This window comes from Amphiura filiformis, chromosome 14 (genome assembly GCF_039555335.1).
Source record: "Amphiura filiformis chromosome 14, Afil_fr2py, whole genome shotgun sequence".
Taxonomy (NCBI): domain Eukaryota; kingdom Metazoa; phylum Echinodermata; class Ophiuroidea; order Amphilepidida; family Amphiuridae; genus Amphiura; species Amphiura filiformis.
The window spans coordinates 6,451,450-6,478,872 of record NC_092641.1 but is presented as its reverse complement, the minus strand read 5'-3'; the positions used below and the strand labels follow the sequence as shown (position 1 = coordinate 6,478,872).

The following is a 27,423-nucleotide window of genomic DNA, read 5'->3' as shown; positions in this document are numbered from 1 at the left end:
TTATTTCCATTACAAACACATGGACAGGCCTAACATACTGTATTGTTTGACAATTGACTCCTATGGACTCAGGTGCAACTTTTAAAACTCCCTCTTTTTTACATAATGAACCATTGTGGCCAAACGCAATGATGTGTGACACTACAAATTGGCTCAGATTTGTAAAACAAATAAGGTTACTCATAACTTTTTACAATTTTACATTTCGTTAAATAATTTTCGATTTATTTTAAAAAGCATTAGGGGGAACTTATATAAGTTGTGCACTGTATAGATTGAGATGCCAATGCCAATAATTTGAAACCATTTAAAAAATCGAAATTCGAGCATTTCATCTCTTCTAGTGGCTCTACAAATTTAACATTTGATCTATAGGGTTATAACTCCGTAACGATAAATAGGAGGTGGTGCAAACGATACCTTTTTCTGAATCCTTGGGATCAGAGGAACATTTTGATATGGGTTTAAAAACATTTTCACAGTTTTGAATTTTTACCCTGTATAAACTTTGACCTTGGTAATCTTGAATTGCCTAGGGGTGATTGTTAACACCCCCGCAATCTCATTTTGTACTAATAATCAGCAAAGAAAAACACTTTAACTAGCAACATTAACCCAGGAAAACAATAGTTTGCAGCCGGGCTATATACATGAACATGATAACGTATAAACATAATAAACGTTGCCCTTATTATACATATACAGGTACATGTACATGTACTTTAAATGGTTCAAAGCAAATGCATGTACATTTAAAAGTTCTTCGTACAAGAGAGCATAACATACGTGACATAACTTTAACACAGAAATACATAGACCCGTTCAATCCATACATACCGGACGCTAGAATACAATGGCATAAAGTCCAAACATACCAACAGCCAATTAAATAGCGTTCGTTTATAAAATCCAACATACTGCCGAATATGTTGCCTTTTTGGGACCGCTAGTAAGAGGCGAAATTAAAGATAAGCTTAAGCTTTTATATTCAAGCAATTTGGCTTTGTGCCCCACCAGGACAGGAAATAAGCATATGCAATTGTGCACAACTGCGTGACTTGAGCAAAAGCAATTTGGATTTTGTGCCCCAGCAAGAGAATGTCACCATAAAGAGTTTGGCCTTTATTATCAAACAGGACTTCAGGTAAAGCAAATAGCTTTTGTGTTCCAACAAGACTTACATGTACGTAAGTTAAAGCAATTTGGCTTTTGTGCCTCGTCAAGACATAAGCTTAAGCAACTGAACTTCTGTGCCTCAACAGGGCGTAATCATAAGCAACTCGGCTTTCGGGAACTTTAAAAATGGATTTATGTAAAGAAGTTACAGTTACATAATAAATAAGCGAACAAATAAACGACTTACACCATCGTAACAAACTACTCTCTTTCTAGTGATGAGACAGAATTGGAATGTGAATTTGTAAATGGATCTCTCTGCTATCATACCCCAGATCCGGTTCGTTAAGTATCTCATGTCAGGTTACATCTCAATGCATCTATCATCGGGTGGACGTGCAAGATTATTTCCTTTGAATAACCGTAACATATTGGATAACATCTTTAAGGCTATCCGACGTGTTTGGGTTGACTTCAAATCGAAATGACTGAACTATGAAAAAAAAGTTCGAACCTCCGATTGACCTTGAACATTATCCAAAAGCATTGAGAGAATGTGCAATCAACAGATTATTTAAATGCTTGGTCTATATAATCATCTGGTAATGACCATCTGAAAGGACTAAAATTAGACAGAAACCACGTTCACATGGAATACAATATCTTAAGATTTCACTAATTTGGTGTTACGTTGATAAATGTACACGGTCTTATTTCAAAGTTGATTATTAATATTATGCCTTAATATTGACATGAAGACGCGAGATTGAGTATTCACTGTTTATTGAACACATTAAGAGTTATTCAAATCTAAAAAGGCATTTTCAGATCATCGTATTATTCCTATGTCTATGCACAATGACATACCAAGTTTACCATGTTGTAATTAGGAGTTCTCGTGATTAATGATGATTAATTTTGTTCACTTTCCAAACAAAATTGTACACGGTTCGTCAGGTACCACTCCTGTACTTATTTTTTTTGTTGGTGTAAACTTAGTGTTTGAAATTCTACGTGTATCTTCAGCTTAGGTACATAGTGAAATCTTCAGAATATTGGTGAACGAGTGAACGCTTTTAAGAAGATAATAATAGTATGTGAAACCAGACTTTAACATATGTAACAGATTAGTAGTAGCGTCAGTAGCGTAGTGTCAATAACAACAGCTCTGGGAGGATGTTGCGAAAGGTTATCATTCGCTTCGGTTACTTATTTTAGATTAATTTTACATTTCCATCCAATTGCACCTTCATAAAGAAACCAAGTACGGGAAAATATGAGGGATTCAAATTCTTTTAAATAAATAAAAGTGAATAACTTTTTGTCGGCTGTTGACCTTCGAAAATGTCCTAAGTAGTTTCAATTTGAGCAACGTAATAACATTAATCATACAATGTAAACCATGCATCTACATTGATAGTTACAAAAACATTCGTACCCAATGTTTCTACATAAAAAGAGGTATTCTGTGCCTCGGTATTACAAATTTATTAACTATTCAATTACATGTACAGTTCTGGTTAAAACACCTCAAACGTAAAACCTATAACATAACATGTGTAAAGATACAAACCGTGAAAATGAATATACAAGAGCTTCCCTTCAAACCCATTATTTTACAAAGCCTTCAACACGTGTTTTTGTATACAAGTATCGTCTTACTCAGTCTCGTTCAATAAACTCAAATTTAGCCCCAGCCTCGTTCGATAAAACAAAACAAAAGGCTCGAAGAATACAATTCTCTCTTGCGTGCAAAAGCTATACAGTGCGCGGGGCTACGTAGATTAGCGGCGTTCAATGGCCCATACAATCTTCTATGCGATGCGGGGCTGCGTATCTTTTTAGCCTCGTTCAATGAAAACAATCTTCTGCCCAGTTGGGCTACGTATGAGACCTGGTGACCCTTTGAAATCGAAGGTGGATTGGTCCCGGGGCTTCGTGAATGTGAAGTAATGTAGTAGATGAGTCAGGAAGAGATAGTTTCCTATTTTGGCTAGACTCTCACCCAGGCATATACGTCGACCTGCAGGGGATGGGATAACAATAAAAAGAAGGGGTTAAAGGTGATGTTACGGTTGTAATAAGAGCTAATATAAAAGCTAGAAATAACGATTTGGAGCAACGCTACAATATTGCCTCCTAGATTTCTAACATATAAAATATCACTGCTTTGATTGAGACAGAATATGACATTTCAGTTGAATGGAAATTGAATACGATTTTCTAAGTGTGGGTAATTTTGTCACAAATAAAAATTCTCTATCCACTGTATATATTTTATTTATGTATACAGTAGAATTTTGAGTATTTTAGCACGAGTTTCATTTTCAATAATATATTGATATAGATAATGAAAATCGATTTTTAGGTTGCTTCGACCAACAATACCTAATATATTATTGAAAATTAACACATCAAGGTGTTTTGCAAAAGTTTATTCTACAAATCGTATACTTTGCAAACTTGCTTAATTTATTGTTGTTAATAAGTTATGTACGTTTCACAAAAGTGTTGTTGTTTCAGCCCTCTTTACAACGAAACTCAAGAACCGCAGCACCTATAAAAGTGTATCTGTGATATTTTAATTCTTCTACACGCTCGCTATGAATTGAGCAATGCAGTTTTTGCCAAAGCTCACTACCATTAGTAAGATGCGGTGAACTACCAAATCACAACAGTTTAAAATAATTAATAACCTTAAGGGCTGGGGTATGAACGTTTGGACAGTATTTATTTTGGGACATTAGAGCACATCAGACATATCGAATTGCATTCTGAATACGAAGAATGTCATTCTGATATCAAATAATTTTGATTTTTGAAATACACATTTTATGGCAAATCATTAAAAATTTATATTTTTGATATTTAACAGTACTTGAAGTAAACTTTATAAATCTGATGATCATACTTAAAGTGTATGTAGGTGGGATGAAAAGCCGACGATCAATTGAAAATTTTGACCTTTCGTATTGAAGATATGGAATTTTCCCCCAAAACACCAAAAAAAATTAGGTCTTTTTGGGAAAAAAATCCATATCTTCAATATGAAAGGTCAAAATTTTCAATTGACTGTCGGCTTTTCCTCCTGCTACATATACTTTAAGAATATATCATTAGATTTATATAATTTACTTCGAGGACTGTCATATATCAACAATTTGAAAAATATCAAATTTTTATAATTTGTCATAAAATTTGTATTATATTGTGATTGTCAAAAATGAAAATTATTTGATATCAGAAAGACATGCTTCGTATTCAGAATGCAATTCGATAGGTCTGAGGTGCTCTCATGTCCCCAAAAAATACTGTCGAAACGCAATAAACGCTCATTTTAGATCCCTTAAAGACTTGTAAATTCTAAACCATCTTGAAATATAACTATAATCTATTCCAACTCCAGTGACACCTCATGCATTTTTTCCTGGGTTAAGATTAGGCCAATGTTCATTGGACGGGCACGAATACTAGCACTCAGCGCTCTAATAATGATTTTCAAAGTAGAATGGTACTACCTATTTCAATACATCCAAAGTTCCAGGGAAATGAATGAGGTGTCCCTGACGCTGGAATAGGAAACAATACATAGCCTTTCATTTGCAAATCGTATTCAGTAAGCATGGCCAAATGAGTCTCAATGGAAAGTGAAGGTCTCCCACACTATAACGCATTGGGTATTTTCATATTGCTTAAATAACACCTATTGAGCCCAAAGGATGACTTTCTTAAAGAATCTGGACAAAAGTACTACAATGAGCTCTGACTAGAAAGGACTTTTGGGTGCTAGTTATGGCAATATCGTTAACATAATAGCACCTTATATTGCCTATATGCGATACAGTTACGCCGTATACATAAAACACATTACACTTAGATAGTTTGAAAGTGACTAAACTAAAACAATACTATTGTCTTATATCATCTATAAATGATAAATTTACATATAAAAGAAAAATGATACTATCTTTATACTGATATCATACATTTAAGTTTAGCGCAAGATCATATTAGAACATATGCCATAAGATCTTTGTCTTTAAATTCTTAATCTTCATACATTTTGTCATAATGCCAAAATTCGTGTAAATCTTACCAAGATATATCATCTAAAAGATAAAATTACTGTTTATAAATATTAGTAAAAGTTAAACAAATTAACATAGGCCTACCTGTGTGACAGTGAAACAACAGCAAGATTTTGTTGGTTGTACTTTTCATCAGTAGATAGTATTTATAATGATCATGTTATTATACGTTCCACAACTGTTTGGAGTAACCTCTATTTTTTGTGTAGGTATTATTAATCAATTGACGGGCTCACTAATTCTACACTATCATGATTATGCAGTTAGGAAGAGATCAATAATACTTAATTCCGTTACCTATTTCGGACAATGGTCGAGGTCCAATGCTGTTTAACCATTTCCTAATACTCCAATGCATTATGGGATCAATTACAACCACTGATGCGGAGAACAACAAAAGAACTCTTGTGTCGAAGGTCACATAGGCTATACCAAAAAGTTTTATGGGGTAGCTCTTTTCATGAATAAAGCAGGCTGTTAATTATGGACAGTCTGTTCCGTGGACTAGTTGCTTTATTATTCCTGACTTTTATATTGGACTATTGCGTGTAGGATCCCGTGCGTGTTTATTGATGACAGGCAGTGTCTGTGTTACTTCGAATACAATAATTTACTTTTGCCAAAACCCCCTCAGAGTAGGCCTACAATGATCCAAGTTACATTTAATATATTTGTATACGGCAAATGTGTTCAAGAAGCAGATTTGTTTGTTTCCAGAAAGTGTTAATTCTTATGCTTTCTCCGTCACGGTGTGATACATGAATTGACAAGTTTAAATAAGTAATTAAAGAATTAAATTAATTAAGAAGCTAAGTTTGTTAAATCAACTTCCTCTTTCAGCAAAGACGTATAAAGCTTTTTCTATGGTCTTAATTTTAAATTGACGCGAAAGGTGACGTAATTTAAATGGTAGTGAACTTGCTTTCATTGAGTTACTACAGGGCTTATTTTGCTTTGAGTCTGTTGTCGTGTTTGCTGCTGAGTTCAATTTAAACTTGCCTTCAGTTTTTGACTTGAATTTGTTTTAAAACTACAGCATGTAGTTTTCGTTGTTTGCTTTTATATTTTGTTGTCTGTCCCTGAAGAAGAGCAGTTTTTGTCTGTTTGGTTTTGTTTGTCTGCTACGTGAACAGTGATTTTCACCACTTCCAGTGTACTTTTGTACTGTTTTACTGACACTCATGTGGGTTCTGGAATTGGTTTTTTTGGCCATGAAACTTTGCCTGTTTTGTGCCTACATTGGCTGTTTGATTTATCGCATATTTTCATCACTTGTTCTAGTGTACTTTTGTATGCCAATTGATTCATGTTGTTTTAACAGGTTTAGCACTTCTGTTGGCCTTGGAACTGGTATTTTGTGGCTATCGAACTTTACCTACTTGTAATGCCTACATTTGCTGTTTTTGTCCACTCTCTGCGTACCGTCTAGTCTATATTTTACTTGTTTCCCCACGTCAAGTTGGTGTACCTTGCTCTTTTTCTTTCCAGTAATTTAAATACTCGCTATGAATTATGGGATAGGTCAAAGGTCAAATCCTTACCTGTTCCAAATGGAATCCATCCATCTCTAGCAACAAACTCCCCTTTGCTATTCAGAAATCTCTCTGGTTTAAACTGCTCCGGATCAGCCCACACTTCCGGATCATGATGCACGTACCACAAATTGGCTATAACACAGCTGCCCTTTGGAATGGTATACCCATGGAACTGTACATCCGCACTAGCCGAATGCAGGTGTCCGATAGGCACCATCGTCACGATTCGCTGGATTTCATGTATCACCGCCTTTAAGTACGGAAGAGAAGGTTGATCCGACATTTTCGGTATGCGGTCTCGTCCAACAACTGTATCAAGTTCTTTATGAACACGTCTCTGGACTTCTGGGTAGGCGGCAAGATACACAAGAGCCCAGTGGACCCATGCTGTTGTTGGATCAGCACCGGCCATAAATAGGAAGTACAACATGCCTTGTATGTTGTCTTTGTGCAGATGTGAGTTAAGTGAATCGGACGACTTTTGGTTTATCTCATTCAGATACACATGAGTATAATCGGACAGATCATCCGCATCAAACGCTTTCTGATGCTCATCGTGTTGCTTATCAATGAAATCAAACAGAATCTTAGAAGCTGACCTTAATGTCTTGTTAGCATTTGTAGGTACGGTGAATGGTAGAAAGATCTCGTAAGCTCCTTGTCCTAACAACTGCATTGCAGCCCAATTTATAGAGAGAAGTTCTCGCGCTTTCTCGTCATCATAATCAAATCTCGTTCCAAAGAGTACAGGACACGTGACGTTAGCGTTAGTAAAGAAAAGCAGCTCCGTAGGATCTATTGGATGTCGGTTGTGCTTATTTAATTGTTTAACTAGATGTTGGATCTCATTTCCAACGTGCTCCTCAAATTTGCTTTTGCCAACGCCAAAGAACCGAAGAGTTGAGGCACAGAATGTCCGGTATTGTTTGAAGGTGGAATGTTCCATCACTGTGTATAAAAAATGAAACAATACAAATTTCACAGTTAATTAAAAGACTAAAAAGGCGAGGAATATGTAATATTAATGGATATCTGCACTGTATGATTATAGTATATCATTACTTTTTTATGTTATGTTTTCAACGACTCAATTATTTTTGTTCAACGTGAACACCATGCTGTAGAAGATATCCTGAAAACTACCACGTGTTAATGGTAAAGCAAAATAGGAATCAAATAAAGGCCCATCACAAATAATCCCGAATTTCCCTTTGGAAATTGTAAAAAAGGTTGAGGTAACCTTTGATTTTTAATTAGTAATTCAGATCAATTACAGAGTATTCATTGAAACGAGAGATCACAGCCCAATATCAACAATACATTTTGGCACTGCGGATTTTATTTTATTTTATACATTGATAATATTGCAGGGGTGTTCTTTCTTTGCTCAGCATCATCAGGCCCGCAACAAGGTTTTTTTTTTTTTTTTTGTGCTGATTTTAAAAAAAATGATTTTTTTCCCAAAATTTGAACCTTTTTTTACCAAAAAGGCATAAAAACCCAATTTTTCACTCGCTACGCTCGCAAATGGTACTTTTTGGGTTAAAAAAGTGGGCATCAAAGTAAGCAGCAAATTAAATTAATGTCATTTAACAGAGAAAATGTCAAATAAAAATCAAATAAATATTTTGCAATTCTCAATTTTTGGGCGGGAAACAGGACACTCCAAATCAATTGTGAATGGCCAAAACAAAACAAAACAACAACAAAAACAAACAAAAACAAAACAAAAACAAAACAAAACAAAAAATAACACAAAAAAACCCCTAAAAACAAACAACCCTCCCCCAAAAAACCAATTAGTAATGTTTAAATTATTTCACCGTTACCAGACTTGTGATTTCAATAATGTAATATTTCACGAAAGGAAGTTGTCCACCTACGTTTTTAACGCCACAGTTTATTCTTCCGTTTCAATGATTGATAGTTTTATTGATATTGTTATATATTTTCTACATAATAGGATTTATGATGCGTAACCAGGGAAATAATAATATTGCAAATATTGTGCTCTTTTCATCACATGCTTGATTTTAAAACACAAACCGCACACAGATAATGCTATTATTTGGATAATAAACCATAACCGCGTTACGAATATTACATGTAGTTTTACTCTTAATCGTAAACTACCTGATGATAAAAATTCATGTCCGGAAACGCATTATATGCCTATAATTGTTATGAGTTTGGTCGTTAACAGCAATCTGGTATCATAGTATTGATTTGGTAAAAAAATTAACATTTATTTAAAAAAAATGAAATTTATTTATTTTATGGATTGTTCACCCTTTAAACATTCTAGTCGGATTTTATTGAAGGGTGTACTACACCCCTTGATAATATTTTGTCTATTTTTACATTTTTCTCAAAAACTAATACTAGCTACAGTGGTAACAAAAGTTACATATATTATAGGGGCAAGGAATCCAATTACTACGCTGGAATTTCAGTGACCCATGACAAACGGTTCGGTATTTATGATAAGAAAAGAGGTACCGCTAGATTGTACCTCATTTCCAATCATATATACTGAACCGCTTGTCATGGGTCACTGAAATTTCAGTATATTAATTGGGTTCTTTGCACCAATAATATACATAACTTTTGTTACCAGTGTGTTATTTTTTTTTGAGAAAAATGCAAAAATAGTCACAAATTTACCACAGGGGTGTAGTACCCCCTTAAGCCGAGTAAAAATACAACATGTTTCTTCCCCTGTCCCCTCCCTCTTCCTTTTTTGAGGTTGCTCCAATTTTATTTTTATTTTTTGACTGAGATAGGAAGTTAATATGCTTTGCTTTTATCATGTTTATGTAGCCCTTCCAATAAAAAAAGAAAGCATTTTGGAAGGTTTTGTGATCATTAGAGGGGACATAACTACCAGAACAATAAAATAAAAAAGCCTCCTTTATTCAGTCAGTAGGCCCCCTAGGTATTTCCTATTTTTCGATAAAAAAAGCCCCCCTCCTGTTTTTCGAAAACCCAGACGAGAAACGCGTTTTTATTTTCACTCACCGTGTACACAGTGATAGTTCAATCAGGTTTGACGCATTTTGTTTGTTTGTCTGTTTGTTTCGTCGGTGATTATTTCTAAATTTGAACCTGCTCGCAATTGATTTGAGCACGCAATTCTTTGTAATAATACATTAAGCTTTTACCCTTTAAACAAATTAGAAAAGCCAATGTTGGTGTTCTTTAACAATACTAGGACAATCTTTTTGAAATGTGAAGAAACTTTCGCAAATACATATCGGTTTATTTCAGTAAAAATATAGTAAATTAATGAATTAGACAATAATGACGAATTAAGCCAACATATTAATATAGGCTATTATTAATAAAAGTTACGCCATTATAACACCCGCTTGTTTTATATATTTCCAGATATGGTCTATAAAATTTAATATTTTTAGCAGTAAATAATGGCAATAGAAAAATTCATTATAAGTATCACTTATTTCTGAATTATTTTCAAGCTAAATGACCCATTTTAATGCGAAGTTGAGATAGGATATATAAATTATAGATTTGTATCGAAAATAAAATTGACGCAACCTGGGGCCGGGGTGTGTGAAGTCAATAAAAAATGAGTGACGAGAATTCGCCATCAACTCCCTCTCACCCTATAAGTATGAACCCGTTTTCTAACTGCCTTTTTAACTGCCTTTTGTCAATAATTTTGATAATCGCTCATTGAAAGACTACGTTTTATTCGCTTAAATTCCCAAATGGAATTATTTTTCATATTTTTTTTAAAAAAAAAAAAATTAATGATTTTTGAATGAACTCCTTAATAACATTAACAGATAATAAACTACACAGATGATTAAAATGTAACAAATTGGGTATGTTTAAATCTGCCAAACGCTTATTTGCTAATGATTTGAAGTATGTACCACATCTACAGGAAAGGCTAAAACAGTAGAAGTTATAATGTAAAATGGGAAGCCTTTTTGGCCACCCTGTACATTATTTTTTCCTCACAATCAACACTGTGTGGGAAAATGACTTCTTATCCATGCAAAGCATTTCTAACCATGCCCAATGAAACAATCTGAAAAGAATTTTACGTTTCACCTGTTTAGTTATGTTGGTTTTATTTTTCTCGGTTTTGAAATGTTAAGACTGCTTGATTAGTTGACCACTAATTGCACGTAAACATAACCGTACTTCAACCCAAAGATGTACTTTAATCAGAATGCGTGTCTAGAACAAAATATTAAATTATTGTTATGTCTGGGGAAAACTGACGTAACTGTTTCATGAGTATTGACTTTTTTAAATTCATTCAATAATGTACTATATTAAACTTCCAAATAATAAAATATGTTGACTTTTATGCGGGCGACATAAATTATAAATGAAGTTTTTATTATGATAGGATAATTCTTATATTTTTCGTATCAAAATTTTATTGCATTATTTTCTGAATATAGTTTTTGTATCATATTGTGAATGTCTATACGTTAGACAAAAAAATTGTTTGCTTGTCCTCCACCGACCGACCCTAATCTGGAAAATCTTGAAAAAAGGGTACAAATATAAATACCGACCCTAATTTTAGAAATTCTAGAAAGAGTTTTTCTTTCAACATTTTTGACATCCTGAACTTTTGTTTTGACACTTCTAAACTGATTTTCGGGGTCTGAGCTTTTGAAACTATTTGACATGATGATAGTGAAATAAACTTGGATCTTTATCAAAGCCACCTTGCCTTTGACATGTTTGATGAAGATGCCAGGCAGGATCGAAAGCTCAAGATCCTAAAAACTTTGTTATGAAATTTCAGTTATGAAATGATCAAATACGTATTAAGCGAAAAAGTACCGTATATACAGGGTGTCCCAGAAAAAATTACCGAGTAAATAAAATTGAACGTAAGTCGAGAACTAGGCATCAGAATCAAGAAATGTAAACTGTAGCATATAGCCTATTTTCCTGTGCATCACATACGAAAATTTTATTTGATTCGCTTGAGTGGTTGCGAAGAACTTAATAATTACATAATGCGCGCATCAATGCAGTTCATTCCAAGTTTGATCAACAGACGATTTTCTCATACTTGCTCACCGCTTCCTAAAGTTTGTGTATCTCATTTAAATTTAATCCACATTATCTGTTTTATAATCCGACGGTGTTATGTTATTCATGCTTTCACTGAAGAAGAAGAATATTTTGTCAGAAAAACTTTGCAATACAATAATCTGTGTGATATATTTTAAGCCACATGGAATTCTTTATGTAATAATTCTTTATGCAACAATTATATCAACACATACAAAAAAGAATCGAGCATCGAGTATATTACATGCAAGCTTTCATTTTCAGTATCGTGCAGGTTTTCAAATTTGAACAAACCCTAATTAAATGTTTTGCAAGAAAGAGATTATTTAAAAAGAACAAAAAGGATATCACGGTACAAAATTGCCCATTGAGCGTTAACCACTAGTGAGCATTTGTGTTGAATGATGTTTCTTTCAAACTTGGAATGAAGTGAATTGACACATGCGTTATGTAATCGCTCATTTCTTCGCAATCAGTCAACCGATTCCAGTAAAATTGACGTATAGGATGCAGAGTAAGATGGGCTACACACTGGTTTTTAGATTTTTGGATTCTGATGTCTATTTCTTGACTCACGTCCAAATTCATTTGCCCGGTAATTTTTTCTGGGACACCCTGTACTGGGAAAAGGTGCTAGAAGAATCAGTTTTTCTCCAATATATAGGCGCCTCTACCCTTATGTTAAATTCATAACAAAAGACGAAGCCATGATATGAACCACTGGTTAAGATGCTATAATATAATACTTTAATTTGCTGGGCCATATTTTGCTATTTACCCGTGGTGAGAGCACAACATCCGGTGGGTTCAATTTGTATTTAAAGGTAGGACGTATGACCGTTCCAGGATTTGAAAATGACCCCTATTTAACGGGGGATCGAGGACATTTGCAGCAATTTTACCCCCTATTTTGCGCGAAATCAAGGAAAATTTGCACGCATTTTCATTTCACCCCCTTATCACGAGGAATCGAGGAAATTTTTCCAAAATAAATACCCCTATTTTTACCATTTCAAGGACGCTTTTGAATTTCCCCCTATTCCACAGGGAAATGAGGACAATAACGAGAACTGTAGCGGTAAAACGCGGACGAAAGTCCTAGAAATACACCCTATTTTTCATTTCAAGGACAATTTTGCTCCAAAACACCCCTAATTTGGACAATTGCGAACAATTTTGTCCTCGAAAATTCCGCGGATATTTCTTGAAAAGTACCCCTAATTGGAACCATCATGCGTACACATTAACCCACCGGGGCACAACAGCGTGCGTTTTCCAGTTTCTGGGTGAACTTGTATGCTTACACATTCGTTTGTTTGTTGGTTTTATTTCTTCTTTTGCCTGGGTTACTCATTCAAATGTTATGTGGCTGTTGTTGGTATTGTTGATAAAGATTTGTAACAATGTTATGTTGCTATGTGAATTAAGCTCATAACACATGTACACATTGCAGTCTTTGTAATCATTGTATCAATGCAAGTAAACTGCAACCGGAAACATAACAAAATAAAATATATGTCATATTTTCTCTAACAGTTCCCCATTTTGCTATCATTCCTAAAATTGAAATTTAACCTAGTTAGGATTGACAATTGTTCACGTTGAGAGACAGATTCCTAATCAATTGAGCACCTTACGCCTCAGAGCAATATCATATTGCCATCATAATTGCACTGTCGAGGGAATGGAGATCAAACTTTATGTCAGTTACCGCTCGTCGTGTAAATTTGAACCACGTTTTACTATGTGTAATATCACTAGGTTTACCTGAAATTAATTTCTTATAAATATTTTGGGAAAAGAATGAAATATTAGATTCATAATGGTTTCAAACTGCTATCTTTCAATACATGCTCATTACTATGAATATGGATCCTTCACCCTTTTTGCTATAGTAAGTTATACACACATTTCTTCTCTATCAGTTTAAAGCATATTTTAAAACCTCTTTAATATGGAATATTATCGGATGCAATGGTGACATAGCTTTCTTCTCCTGAAAACGACGTAAATATAAAATGAAAAAGTCAAATTATTAACGATTCAATTCGAGCAGTGAAAATTATTTATTAATCTCACTTGATGAGAATCACAAATTGTTTCTGTTTAAGTACACCATATGCTATCAAAATCATTTCTTAATCCTGTCTTTCGAAGAATTTGAACATTTCTTTATGACAAATCATTATAATAATAATTTATTGAGATATTTAAGTTAATAACGATATATGCCTACAATATACGTCTATAATTAGGCTTATCGTTTAAAAAATATTCTATAGCGCACTCAGGAAAATGTCATAAACATGTGATTTTATTTTGTCATATTTCTTCAGATGTTTGCCCTTATCGTCAGCCTGACAAGCAGTGAAGTATGATTGAAAATACTAGTAATCAAATCTTTTGCACAATGACACAAATTGTGGTAAATGTTCTGTTTACACAGGGTGCAAAGTGACACTCAAATGACACTTACATTTGTCCAGCGACAAGAGCTCACTTTGGAAGAGGTCAATAACCTCCATTTTAAAAACACTAAATGCTTCGAAATTATTGGTACCCATCAATTTTGATGTTAATGTTGAAAAGCATGTCTCTTCCAAATGCAACATTGGGTAAACTCATGAAATGTCCAAAATGTATAGTTCAGTATTGTTATACAATTAAATACAAATCATTCGGATCTTATGTTGAATTTTGGTGTGTCAGACTCATCAATATAATTATAAATGAAAATACATGTAGTGATGGGTACCAATCATTTTGATACAGCTTGTACTACAAATTTAACCTTTGGTTCATTTTAGGAATGTATAAAGACACAGGATTTAATTAAGATGGCCTTATGAATTAAAAACTAGTCATTTAAATTGTCATGCACTGAAAATATTTGTCATATTACATATTTGTCATTCATTAATTTGCCATTTTACAAAATATTATTTTATTCGTGTTTATTTATAAGTCATGAAAATATTTGTAATGATCAAAATTAATTCGAAATGCTATAAATTGTTTCCTCAACAACACAGGCACATTTTCAGCATTTTTATCTTGAACGATAAACATTTCATTTGCAATGACTAATTTTAATTTGTCAAATAAGACCACATTTTATAACGAATTGATCTTTTCAGTGTATGGATTGAAATTTGATCGTCATAAAATGTAATTCATAGCATCTTAAGATAAATCTCGTGTTTGTTAACCCAATGAGAACTACCTGCCGATTGACCAAAAAGACGTTTTCATTATCAATTGGACCAATCAGCAACATTGTTAGAATAATTTCACTATGCAAAATAATTTGGGTGAATTATTTGCAAAGCTCCATTCTGACTGGTGATTAAAGTGAAGATATCATGTAATTGACCAATCAGTGGCAACGTTAGATCGGCAGGTAGTGCTCAGGGGGTTAAATAATAAAACTTGTATTAAATGTTTAGCACCCAGGCCAAACATGGTTGGTAAGTCTTTGTTGCAAAATGCTATAGTGATTAGCAGCAAGAGACCTGGATGAAAGAGTTCGTAGCTAAAAAGATTATTATTAATCGTAGGGTTTTCTCTCTTAACATAATATTTTGTTTGCACGCCACAATTGGTAGTCATAAACGTTCACCTCATGATGTCTTAGGGCAGGTTCAAACACAAAATGCGCATTTTATTTGGCCAGGTAGATGAAAAAATGAATGGTAGGAATGTTAATAAACTTGTTGATAAATCTATAAACTCTCTTGCGTGCATGGAAATAAAGAACATGTTAACATAAAGCTAAAACTCTCCGTGGCAAACTCGAGTAAAATTATTCTTTATATTACGCCATTCGTACACAGCTGGTCGCTTTATGAAGTTCGTTATGGAGCTCACTAAAAGCAGTCACGCACTTCAGTGAACCTTTTCTGACACCTCTTAAAAGAAAAAAAAAATTATAGCGAAGATCGTAATAAATCGGTTAAGCCATTTTTTCAATAATTGCCGCTTAAAAGGATTATGATGTATGAATAATGGGAATGCAATTATTAATATAATTATTATGAAATGAGACGCAGATCCCAGCAATTTTGCATGAACTACTTCCTATTCCAGAAAAATACAGCACTATTTTTTTTGATTAAAAATATTATCGCATTTTGCCAAATGACTATAGCCAAATCCTAAGTTATAAGTGGTAACGAAAGTCAAATATTAATATTTGGTCAATTGGTTGAAATTATGGCCCAAAACATACGTTTTAGGATGTTTTTCGTATGCTGTGACAATCAAGCCCAAAGACTGTATAAACTATTAGGATTTTGAGCTATTTCTTTAGAGTGTAATCAAAATTTTGAATGCTTGATGACAGATTTATGTCACGGTCTTGATAATACAATTTTGTGACTACAATTGTACGAAAACATGCAAAATTCCATGTTTTTGACACATTCCTTCAAATTGCGCAAAAGTATCAAAATATGATTTTTATTGCCAGTTAGAACTAACTAAAGGATTGGGATTTTATGTTTCATTTGGCAAAACAGGATACTTATACATTTATATTTTCTTAATTCCAAAAACATAATTTTATAGTGCTGTATTTTTCTGGAATAGGTAGTAATTACCAATGCAATTACTTTTCTCCCGAACGTGTATACAATGGGCCGTTTCAAGTTTTTTGATCTGCGTAACAATGCATTTCGCGTCTTGGTTACATCGAATTGTCACGTCTTAGATTTGATTGACAGGTTGCATTGATGGGTCGAGGAATGTGTGAACATTACTTGTAGGGCGTTGAAAAGCCAAATGGCCAGGTGTTTAATGAGAATGAGTATTCACTTCGGGTGGTTGTACCCATTATTGCTTAGTAAGTTCAACATTGTGCTATTCCAGTTGAAATACATACGGTGTGATATACCCCCAACCCTGTACAAAGACAAATATTTTGCTAGACATTGGCTCCTATAGTTGAAAATCTAGTCACTACCATTCGCAAGATGCTGTGAACTACCAAATCGCAACAGTTTAAAATAGCTGCTAACCTTAAATTATCATTTCAACGTCGACTGCTAGTGATAGTAGGTTAACCATACTTGCATAAATTGATCATTTCATAGAGAGTGTGTAGAAGAATTCAAATATCACAGATATACTTTTGTAGGTCCTGTGGTACTTAGTTATGTTGTAAAGAGGGCTGAAACAACAACACTTTTGTAAAACGTACAGCTCTCATTAACAACAATAAATTAAGCAAGTTTTCAAAGTGTATGATTTGTAGAATGAATTCTTGTAAAACATCAAAGTGTTATTTGTCAATAATATATTGATTTAGATAATGAAAATCGATTTTTTTTTGGCTGCTTCAAGCAACAATACCGCGTCTATACCCTTATAAAAAAATAATACAAAGCGACTTATTTGCAATATTTTATGAAATGGATATTTATAATCAAATTGGCCTAGGATCCACAATTTGCTCATCTATCAGGGGAACAGTTCTTAAACCCCGATATATTTGTACATTCATTGAATTTGAAGATTTGTGTATAGAACAATTCATACTCTGCAACTTTAGGTCCAATTTTGCACTATAATCATGTAATTGAGGTTATTGGACTATGCCATTGGGATGAGGCTCTTGTGGTCCATAGTGCTACATAATAATTGTTAGACAAAAAATATTTTGTACAAAATATCTGTTAATCACATCTTTACTTTATTTTTCTATTTTATGAAATAGTCATGACTATTATCAGCACAATATCATTAGTTTGTCAAGTATTTGGTTGAGTAGCTAGACAAATTATTTTGATAAAGATAATCATACGTATCATTTCACTGATGTCTAAAGTTCACACAACTTGTAAAGTCATTCAATTTGTGATTTAAACCATGCAATAATTACTCATTCAAAACGTCGTATGCAAACATTGAAGTTACCAGCACATAGCACGCAATTATTCAGAAGCCGAATATAAAAAGTTAGTAACAAATTACCATGATTACGCTGTCAACATCAGTAACTAACCAACCGGCAAAAACAAATAATTAAGTTGACTCAAAAAAAGTCTGAAAACATTTACTACAATTCTGTAAAATCTAGATATCTACATCGATTAGACAGTGTTAGATCAGACTTTAATTGAGTATAAAAATGAAAACATTTATTCTGTTGACGCTGATGCTATCAATGCATATTTTTCAATTAAAACAAACCATGTGTTTTTAAGGACTATCTATCAAATTAAGCGTATTTTAATAACGTTTTGACATCGCAGAGCAAACAATATTATTCAAGGCGTGTTATACAGCCCGTGTATTCAGGGAGCTACGATATACTAAACTGTTTGCACGACATACATTTCCCAAACCAAATCTAAGGAAGGCCCTATAATTTTGTAGTCTATTTGTGTTCGGTTACCCTGGACAAATACTAACCATTGTGTAGTTGCTCCGGGCATGACAAGTTTTTGAACTCCAACCTCAGACTGTATAAAAGGTGGACAATTTCTGTCCATTCTAATTGCTGTTGAAATCTATACAGTGGTATTTTGTGGGCTCTTCAAAAAGGATCGTTGGCATTAAGGGCTGGGGTATGAACGTTTGGACAGTATTTATTGTGGGACATTAGAGCACATCAGACATATCGAATTGCATTCTGAATACGAAGAATGTCATTCTGATATCAAATAATTTTGATTTTTTGAAATTCGCAATTTAATACATTTTATGGCAAATCATTAAAATTTTTTGATATTTAACAGTACTTGAAGTAAACTTTATAAATCTGATGATTTATACTTAAAGTGTATGTAGGTGGGGTGAAAAGCCGACGATCAATTGAAAATTTTATAATGACGAAGTAATGACAAATGTGTAAAATGACAAATATGTAGTATGACAAATACTTTAGTGCATGACAAATTAAATGACATTTGGAAACATATTGTTTTAATTGTTGGTGTCAATGTATGAAGAAAACATAATTTGTAAGAATCTAATCACCCACTTTTAGCGTATAACGGCTCGTATCGAACACTACGAGCAAAGACGACCTTAATTCCAGCGACATAAATTTAGTTCTACATGACTTGTATATCCAATTATCATGATTATAGAGTACCAGTGTTTGTACGAAAGAAATTTAAAAGGAGTATTTCCTGAGTATAGCAGATTCTTTCCACGGCATGTGTTTCATTTCAGTAGACATCCACAAAAAGCTTATTCCCAAGATTTTAGTTGATTACGATTTTGCGTTTGCGAGTTATGGACGATTATGTGTATTTAAATATGCTCCATAGGCCAGTGTCCAGTAGGCCCTAATCTCCTCTTTTCTGATCGTTATCACAAATTAGACGATGTTTTTGACACGTGAATGGAACCGTAAAGGGTGGTACAATAATCTGCATCCCGGGTTGGTGAAGGGGGCAAACATTCTTGGGCAGTTTTGCATGTGTAAGGGGGTATTTTTTCACACGTCAAGGGGGGGGCAAAGGTTTTGGCACGTCCAAAGGGGGGGTTGTAAGCGATCTTTGGTAGACCATTTTGAGAACTCACCACCCCGGGATACACATAATCATTGCACCACCATATTATATTGCCAGAGGTTTCTGATGGTATGAAAAAAATTGTATGCGTGAGAATTGTGGTCTAATAGATTTGGACATTTGAGATCAGAAGGTTCGAAAGATCATTTATATTGAATCGTTATTATCTTCTGAACTAAAGTCTGCACAAAAACTAACTCAGCTGTTATAAATACGCTAATAGATTCAGAACTAATAACTGTTTTCACAATATTTCAACATAGAGAGAAGCCTGATTTATTTACACGCATTTTGATACCCCATTCGTCAAATGTCGTTCAATATTAATAACACAGTAGTGATTTACAGAAAAATACCCGAATTTAAAAGTTGCAGTTTACAGCGATCAATGGTTATATAATGCCAGCACTGTAAACACGTAAAGCCCGCCATTATATTCGCGCTTTCTTCAAATCAATACAAATAACTGCAACTTTTAAATTGGGGTATTTTTCTTTCGAAACACTGCTGTATTGTCAATATTGAACAAAATTGGACAAATGGGGTATCAAAATGCGCGTAAATAAATCATCCTTCTTTTTATTTTGAAATGTTGTGAAAACAATTATTATTTCTGAATCTATAGGCGTATTTATAACAGCTGAGTTACTTTTTGTGCAGACTTATTATACCCTCACTGTGATATACCCAAATAGTATTGAAATCATAGCCCTGTTGCGTGCTGAAATAACGTTCCACACTTTATAACGTGACCCCACAAACTTGCAACGTTGATTGAAACATGAAAGTATTTTTCAACTTCTCTTGAGGCTATTAACATGTAGATGTAGGTCTATATAAAGTGATAATATCAATGTCTATATTTGAACTAAGTGATAATGATATCAAGGTCGCTCATATATTATTTGAACTTCAGCAAAACTACCTATTTAACAAACCATACCGCACAGTTAATGTTACAGATGTTGATTGTACTATATAGCCTACACAGTATTTACAATTATAGAATTTGAACTATTGATTATCATTTACAACATATATGCAATGTAATCATTAATCTGCACGTAGGCCATTGCTAACCCAGCAAACACTTCATTCGCAAAAGGTTAGAAAAGGTTGCTAGAAAACGTTTGTATAAAGGGTATAAAACCGTTAACTCGGACTCGGACTCGGACAATGATGACTCGACTACAACACTGAAAACGTTTTCATAACATTTAAAAAACATTTTTTGATAACTTACTGCAAACATTCGAACATGTCATTATATAAGTGTTGACAAAATATTTGGTAAAAAATGTTTGCAGAAAATGTTTTTCAATAACATTTTGAAAACATTTGAAAATATTTTTGTAGTGTGTTTTCATACAAAACGTTTTAAAACGTTTTCATGACCTTTGTACAACCATATATTTAATGTTATTAAAACCTTTTGACCAAAACCAAAAACCCGAAACATAACCTGTTTAAAACGTTTTAAAAACGTTTATGTTTGCTGGAAACATAATGTGGCCAACGTGTATAAAACTAGAGAAAAGATTGAAGAAATGAGATCTTTATATCATTTAGACTTCAGTTTTCTCTTTCTTATTTTGTATTAGCAAAAGCAATTTTTTAATTCGAAAGGCGGAGGGGTACGGTGACTTTTGGCACACATACGGCAGAAATATAAGCAGAAACTGGACAAAAGAGCAAGGATTGTGATAGAATTATATATATTTTAGTTAAAATTCAGAGTAATTTGCTGGTGGCTTTTGTAATTATAGCTCAAAAGCTATCTAGGTTATAAAGGTTCATCTCATTATGTTCGTTCTCTTTAAGTTTATGCAAAATCATGATTTTTTTGGTCCCTCTTTCTTACGCTGTGAGGTATCATTTATGCATCACGCACAACCATCAATGATCAGTTGAAAAAGAAAGAATATTAATAGATCGAGTACAATCGTTTTAATTAATTTAATGAATTGATTAATGTTTTGCGTGCAGCTCACATGCTTCAACATAAAAGTTCTAAAATATTTTCTCAAAATAGCAACTTTAACTATCCACTGAACAAACGTTGGGCTTGTTTGTATTTGTTTCGATGCACATTTCATGCTGATTCCAAATATGGTCATGAAAATGTGCACAATTCTGAATTTTTTTAATTTTTAAAGAAAATTTAGAATTTGTCGTCCGCAGTCAACACCCGCGTGGAGAGGGTAAAATTAATTAATACTTACGGCATCTTCCAGTTAGTTTCACTTGTAGTGAATTGTTAAATCCTTTATCGCATAAAGCGGGTATCTGAAACGCCTCACGAATCAAAGTTGCATCATTTAAAACAATACACGGTGTTCCAAATATATTGACGCTCATTATTTTGCCATGTTTTTGTCCCAGTCTCTGCAAAACTTCATGGATTTTGTCACCTTTGTACCAGGCATACATGATCCGTGGGATGTACCCTAAGATTGGCCATCCATAAGGTCCAGGAGGAAGCTTCCAAGGTCGACGAAAAAGCCATCGGGTCATGAGGATAACAGAAATGAGTAGAAAAATTGATTTCGAATCCATTTTAGAGACGACCATGTTGAGAAATTCCATTTTTTGATTGAGACTCACTGCTGGAAATTGAACATGGGGTAATGACTGTTCTGTATGTGATGGTCGAACTGTCACAAGTGCGTGCCTTTATCAATTGCCGTAGTATTAAATGGTAGCTTTGCCTGTCACCTGACGGGCCATATAATAAAAAATGGTTTGTTTCTCGTAAAATCGGGCGTAAAGATTGATTTTGCTATACACAGTCAGATTATATGAATTTTCAATTTGGATGTGAAATTTTTACTACACGAGGTTGCTGGTGTGGGCAGTTACTTTATCTTTTGAATCCGGGTTTTGAATACAATACTTTAATTTGTGAAGCGAATGTTATGTGGGGAACATCATTCTACACGACCTTTAGATGCATGTCATAGATTTCGCAGATGTGACATATAGCCTACATGTAGCAAACCAGTGGTCCTTGGCGTATGTACCCATGCGGTACCTACATGGTACCTTCTCTGTGGGAGCCATGGTGTATTATACTTTACTCAAATATCAACTTAAACGGTGCCACCTGGGCAGGTGGCAGATAAATAATTATTATTTGGTGCGTTTTATGCGGGTTTTTCTGGTATACCCATGTGATTTTTTTAAAATTAATCTAACAACATTTTATAGAATCACCCACAATAAATTAAAATAAAAAACTAAACTAAACTAGACAAAACTAGGCTAAACTGAACTAAAAATAGAATAAAATAGAATAAAATAGAATAAAATAGAATAAAATAAAATAAAATAAAATAAAATAAAATAGAATAAAATAAAATAAAATAAAATAAAACAAAATAAAATAAAATAAAATAAAATAAAATAAAATAAAATAATAAAATAAAGTTAAATACAATTAAATACAATTAAATTTGTAAAAACAATTATAAAGGTAGCCATATTCCTTCATACATCTACTATAATAAATTATATATACCAACATTCACCTTTAAGGTCTTCACACAATTCACTGAAAGCACATGTTGTAAACCAAATACAATGGTTAACACAGGTTTACTGGTGTTTGGTTGCGTTTGCGTCTATTTGCGTTGAAATAGACTCTGACCTGTGTTTGTATACTAGGTGAACTCCATAGGGCGAAACGCATAGAATTTATATAAATAGAATAGAAAAGGAAATAATATAGCGTGGGGTATATACTTCTCCGTAACCCACTTGCCCATTTTGCATACTCTGGTTTTTGCATTTAAGTATAAAACTCTAATTTGTATACTCGCGTCAGTACGGTAATTTGTGTGCAATTTATATATTTTCACATTTGATCTTTTCAGTCACTGTACTCCCCCTGTTTGTTAGCTTCCCACTCGGGCTTTCGCGATCAATAAACTGTAGATTCCAAAATCAGAATTGAGGTCGCTTAGTTCCATAAGGGACGGTGTGCAGTACAGAAAGAAAGAAAGATGTGAGCCATTATAATATTATGCGCTATTATACTTAAATTAAGTATTTACGCACTTTAACGTTTTCCACTGAGTACTATTAAAGTGCGTGCCATGCCAGGCTTTTACAAGGCTTTTGATAAGTAGTTTGGCACATTTTCGTTTGGTACGTGCAGGTTATTCAAGTAGTTCCCTGATTCGCTTGAATTTTTTAGGATTCGTAATTATTATTGTTTAAATGACAATTAGTTCCTTAATTGAATCGTTTGTTACGTGCGATTATAGTTGTGCATATTTGCCGAATAATCATGAGTGAGCTTCAGACAATTATTCAATTGGCCATGAACTTTAAGTTTATATATTTCCCTAATTTGATGAACCAGAAACAATTCAGCATTCCAGCACGTAACCTTCCTAATGTTATGGCAATTGCGCAATTAATTAAAAAAGTTATCGTGCGGGATTTAATTTTTGTTCCTATTTTCAAAAGGGGAAAAGAGCAAAACAGAAAGACTTTTCATCATGTAATTACAATCATAGATAGTCATTCATTTCATTTCATTCTGCTGCGAAGCAGGCGACTACAAAGTTTCTCCATGTACTACGATTTGAAGCCAATGTGGTAATGGCATCTGGCAGTAAAAAGTCGTCGAAATCCCCCAACAGTTTTTGTACATAAGACAAGTAGGATGTGCTTTGCCTTCCAGGTCTTCTTTTACCATGTGATGGGGCGTAGAGTGCATATCTTCTGTATGGTTCATCTTCCTGCATCCTCGAATCGTAGAGTTAATAAATATATTAAAATAGTTGATTGCAAAAGTGTTTAAAGAAATGAACGCATAATTCAACCCTTTTCTCTCTCTAAAAATGGCCATTTAATTAAAACGATAGGAAGAAAGCAAATAATATAGAGAATAAGGCTATGCACTTGCCACTAACAATGTATGAAAAAAAATCTGTCAGTCTTCCCGGACAAGAGTAATAAAATAATGGAAAAATGGAAATTAAAGGTCAATCTTACAATACATTGTGGCAGAAAATAAGTTTTGGTATTCCAATGAGCATACTGATGACACTAATAAACTAAAATTATTATCCCAGAATGGGTATAAAACACTGCGAAATAGGAAATGCAGTTGTCCCGACAAATGTCTTATAATGTTTGATTGCTTCTCCAATGCTATTTGTACACCAACCCAATTCGAATCCAATCAGTGATGTTCACACATAACCTCATTTGACATTGCGTATCCTCTGGATATTTTCATGCTAATAAAAAGTCCATACAAAGGCTATTATGTTTCTGCACTCCATAACATGTAATCAAACCATTGTCGGCTAGAATGCTATGTAAAGGAAAGAAAAGCGGGCAAGCCAAGATAGTTTAATATTTTTTAACATAGCCTAAAGGTGGCTTGTAATCAAGTTAAGTTGAAATGAGGGGGTAGATATATGATGTGTACGGTGTGTCCTAATAGTAGTTTTGTAAGACAAGTATTAACCAGGACTTTCCGGCAATCACAATTGTTTTATTTTTTTGGTTTGATCAAAATGTTTAATTTCGGGTTAAAACAGGTCATGCAAAACGCATAAAAACGTTTTGAAACTTTGGAATGAAAAATGAAACAACATTTAAAATCACATTAATGTTTTGAAGAAGCAATAAAAACTTTTTTTAAAGTTTAAATTAATTTTTTTTTTTAAATTTAAGTTATATTTCCCTAATGAACCAGAAATAATAAGCATTCCAGCACGTAACCCTCGCAATGTTATGGTAATTGTGCCCTTAATTAAGAAAGTTATCGTGCGGTACGTGCAGGATTTAATTTTCAGCAAGTGATTTTTGTTCCATTTTTTCCAATGGGTAAAAACCAAAAAAGGACTATTAATGTAATTACAATCATAGTTAGTAGATATATTAAGTTGATTGCAAAAGTGTTAAAAGAAATGAATGCATAATTTAACACTTTTTTCTCTCTCAAAATGACCAATTATAACAGTAGGAGGGAAGAAAATTATAAAGAGGATATAAGCCTATGTACTTGCCACTATAGCAAGTGAATAATATAGCCAATTTACTGGACTGGAATCCCGGATAAGAATAGTAAAATAATGAAAAAATAAATAAATAAACCTGACAATAAGTTTTGGCAGAAAATAAATTTTTGGTATTCCAATGAGCATAATAATCCCAGCAAACACAAAACATTTTCGACATCATTCGCAAAAGGTTATAAAAGGTTGTCAGAAAACGTTTAAATGTCGGGTTATATAAAGGGTATATTAAGAGTATAAAACGTTTTCATAACCTTAAAAACATTTTTGATAATCGACTGCTCAGCAAACAAAAATGTTTTACAGAAAACGTTTAAATGTCGGGTTATATAAAGGGTATAAAAACGTTTTAATAACATTCCAAAAACATTCTTGAAAACTTGATACAAAACATTCCAAACAGAATGTTATTTTGGGGTTGAAAAAATATTTTGCGAAAAATGTTTTCCCAAAATATTGTCAATAACGTTTTAAAAACCTTTTCATGACCGTTATATAACCCGACGTTTCAATGTTATTAAAAGGTTTTGAAAAAACATTTAAAAACATTTCTGTATTTGCTGGGTTCAAACATTTTAACATAATGTTATTTAAGTATTGACACAATATTTGGCAAAATGTTTGCAAAAATAGTTTACAATAACATTTTTGAAAACATTTAAAAATATTGTTGTAGTGTGTTTTCATACAAAACGTTTTAAAACGTTATCATGACCTTTATATAACCCGACATTTTAATGTTATTAAAACGTTTTACCTAAACCAAAAGCCAAAATATAACTTATTTAAAACGTTTTTAAAACGTTTTTGTGTTTGCTGGGATGACACTAATAAACTAAGTATTCCCAGTGGGTATAAAACACTGCGAAATTGGAAATTCAGTTGTCCCGACAAATGTTTTATTTGTTTGATTGCTTCTCCAATGCTATTTGTACACCAACCCAATTCGAATCCAATCAGTGATGTTCACACATAACCCCATTTGACATTGGGTTTCCTCGGGATATTTTCTTCCTAATAAAAAGTCCATACAAAGGCGATTAGGTTTCTATACGGTCCGTAATATGTAATCAAATCATCGTCTGCTAGCATGCTACGTAAAGGACAAAAGGCGGGAAAGCCAAGATAGTTTAATATGATATTTATGTTTTGAATATAGCCTAAAGGTGACTGGTAAACAAGTGCAGTTGAACCGAGGGGGGGGGGGTAGATATATAATGTGTACAGTGTGTCTTAGTTGTATTTCTGTGTGACAAGAATTAACCAAGACTTACCGGCAATTACAAACTATTATCATGCTATTATGAAGACCTGAGCGCAAGAAGACCGTAAGTCCACTTGGCCCCTCAACATGTATACACTAAACTACGTATAGAGGCCGTCAGCCTTTCGCCATCTTGTGGGTACAAATGATACGCTTGATTCTGCGTCGGACACTACGCGCAGGGCGCCGCTTGCCACGCAGCTGTTATCACGCATCACCACGGTGATTTTGCTGTTCACGCATGGAGATCGAACGAACATCGCAGCGTGTACCCACAAGATGGCGGCATATGACGTCACGCTGACGGCCTCTATAGGCATAGACATACCACCTAGACCTATTACTGCCCATCCTTTACCACAGCGGGAGGTGAAGCCCCGTATCCAAGGTGATATTGACGGATTGACGGGGTTACTAGGCGCAGAGAAATATCGCATACATGTTTGACGCGCTCGTTTGCGTGATTACTGCGCCGTTATCGCCGCGTCAAATGCAACATGTTCCATAGACGCGAACATGTCTGCTTGTTTGCGTCCGGGTTGCGTCCTTGTCAAAATCGTTGCTAAGCAGCGTTGACTTCACTACGCAAACCAAAGTCATAGGTCTAGGTACTTGTTTGTCTGGGTCTATAGGGTTTTATAATGTTTAAATACATGTTCCAGGGTGAAAACGTCATGAAAGGTTGTGAAAGATTTGTTTTGGCCCCTGAACATGTATAAAACATTATCAAACTATACTAAACTATACGCAACTTTAGGTCTTCTTGCGCTCAGGTCTTTATTTGTTACACTTTTTTTT

The 27,423-nt window shown here is 33.8% G+C and overlaps 1 protein-coding gene across 1 annotated transcript; it reads right to left on the bottom strand.

Moving 5' to 3' along the window:
- Nucleotides 1-277: 277 nt before the first annotated feature.
- On the bottom strand, nucleotides 278-22,036 carry LOC140169636 (cytochrome P450 2J5-like). The gene is made up of 3 exons (XM_072192915.1): nucleotides 21,549-22,036; nucleotides 6,746-7,687; nucleotides 278-3,139 (listed from the first exon to the last, which is right to left on the bottom strand). The coding sequence occupies exons 1-3, from the start codon at nucleotides 21,910-21,912 to the stop codon at nucleotides 2,958-2,960; spliced, it is 1,488 nt and encodes a 495-aa protein (XP_072049016.1). The 5' UTR covers nucleotides 21,913-22,036; the 3' UTR covers nucleotides 278-2,957.
- Between the last annotated feature and the right edge of the window lie 5,387 nt (nucleotides 22,037-27,423).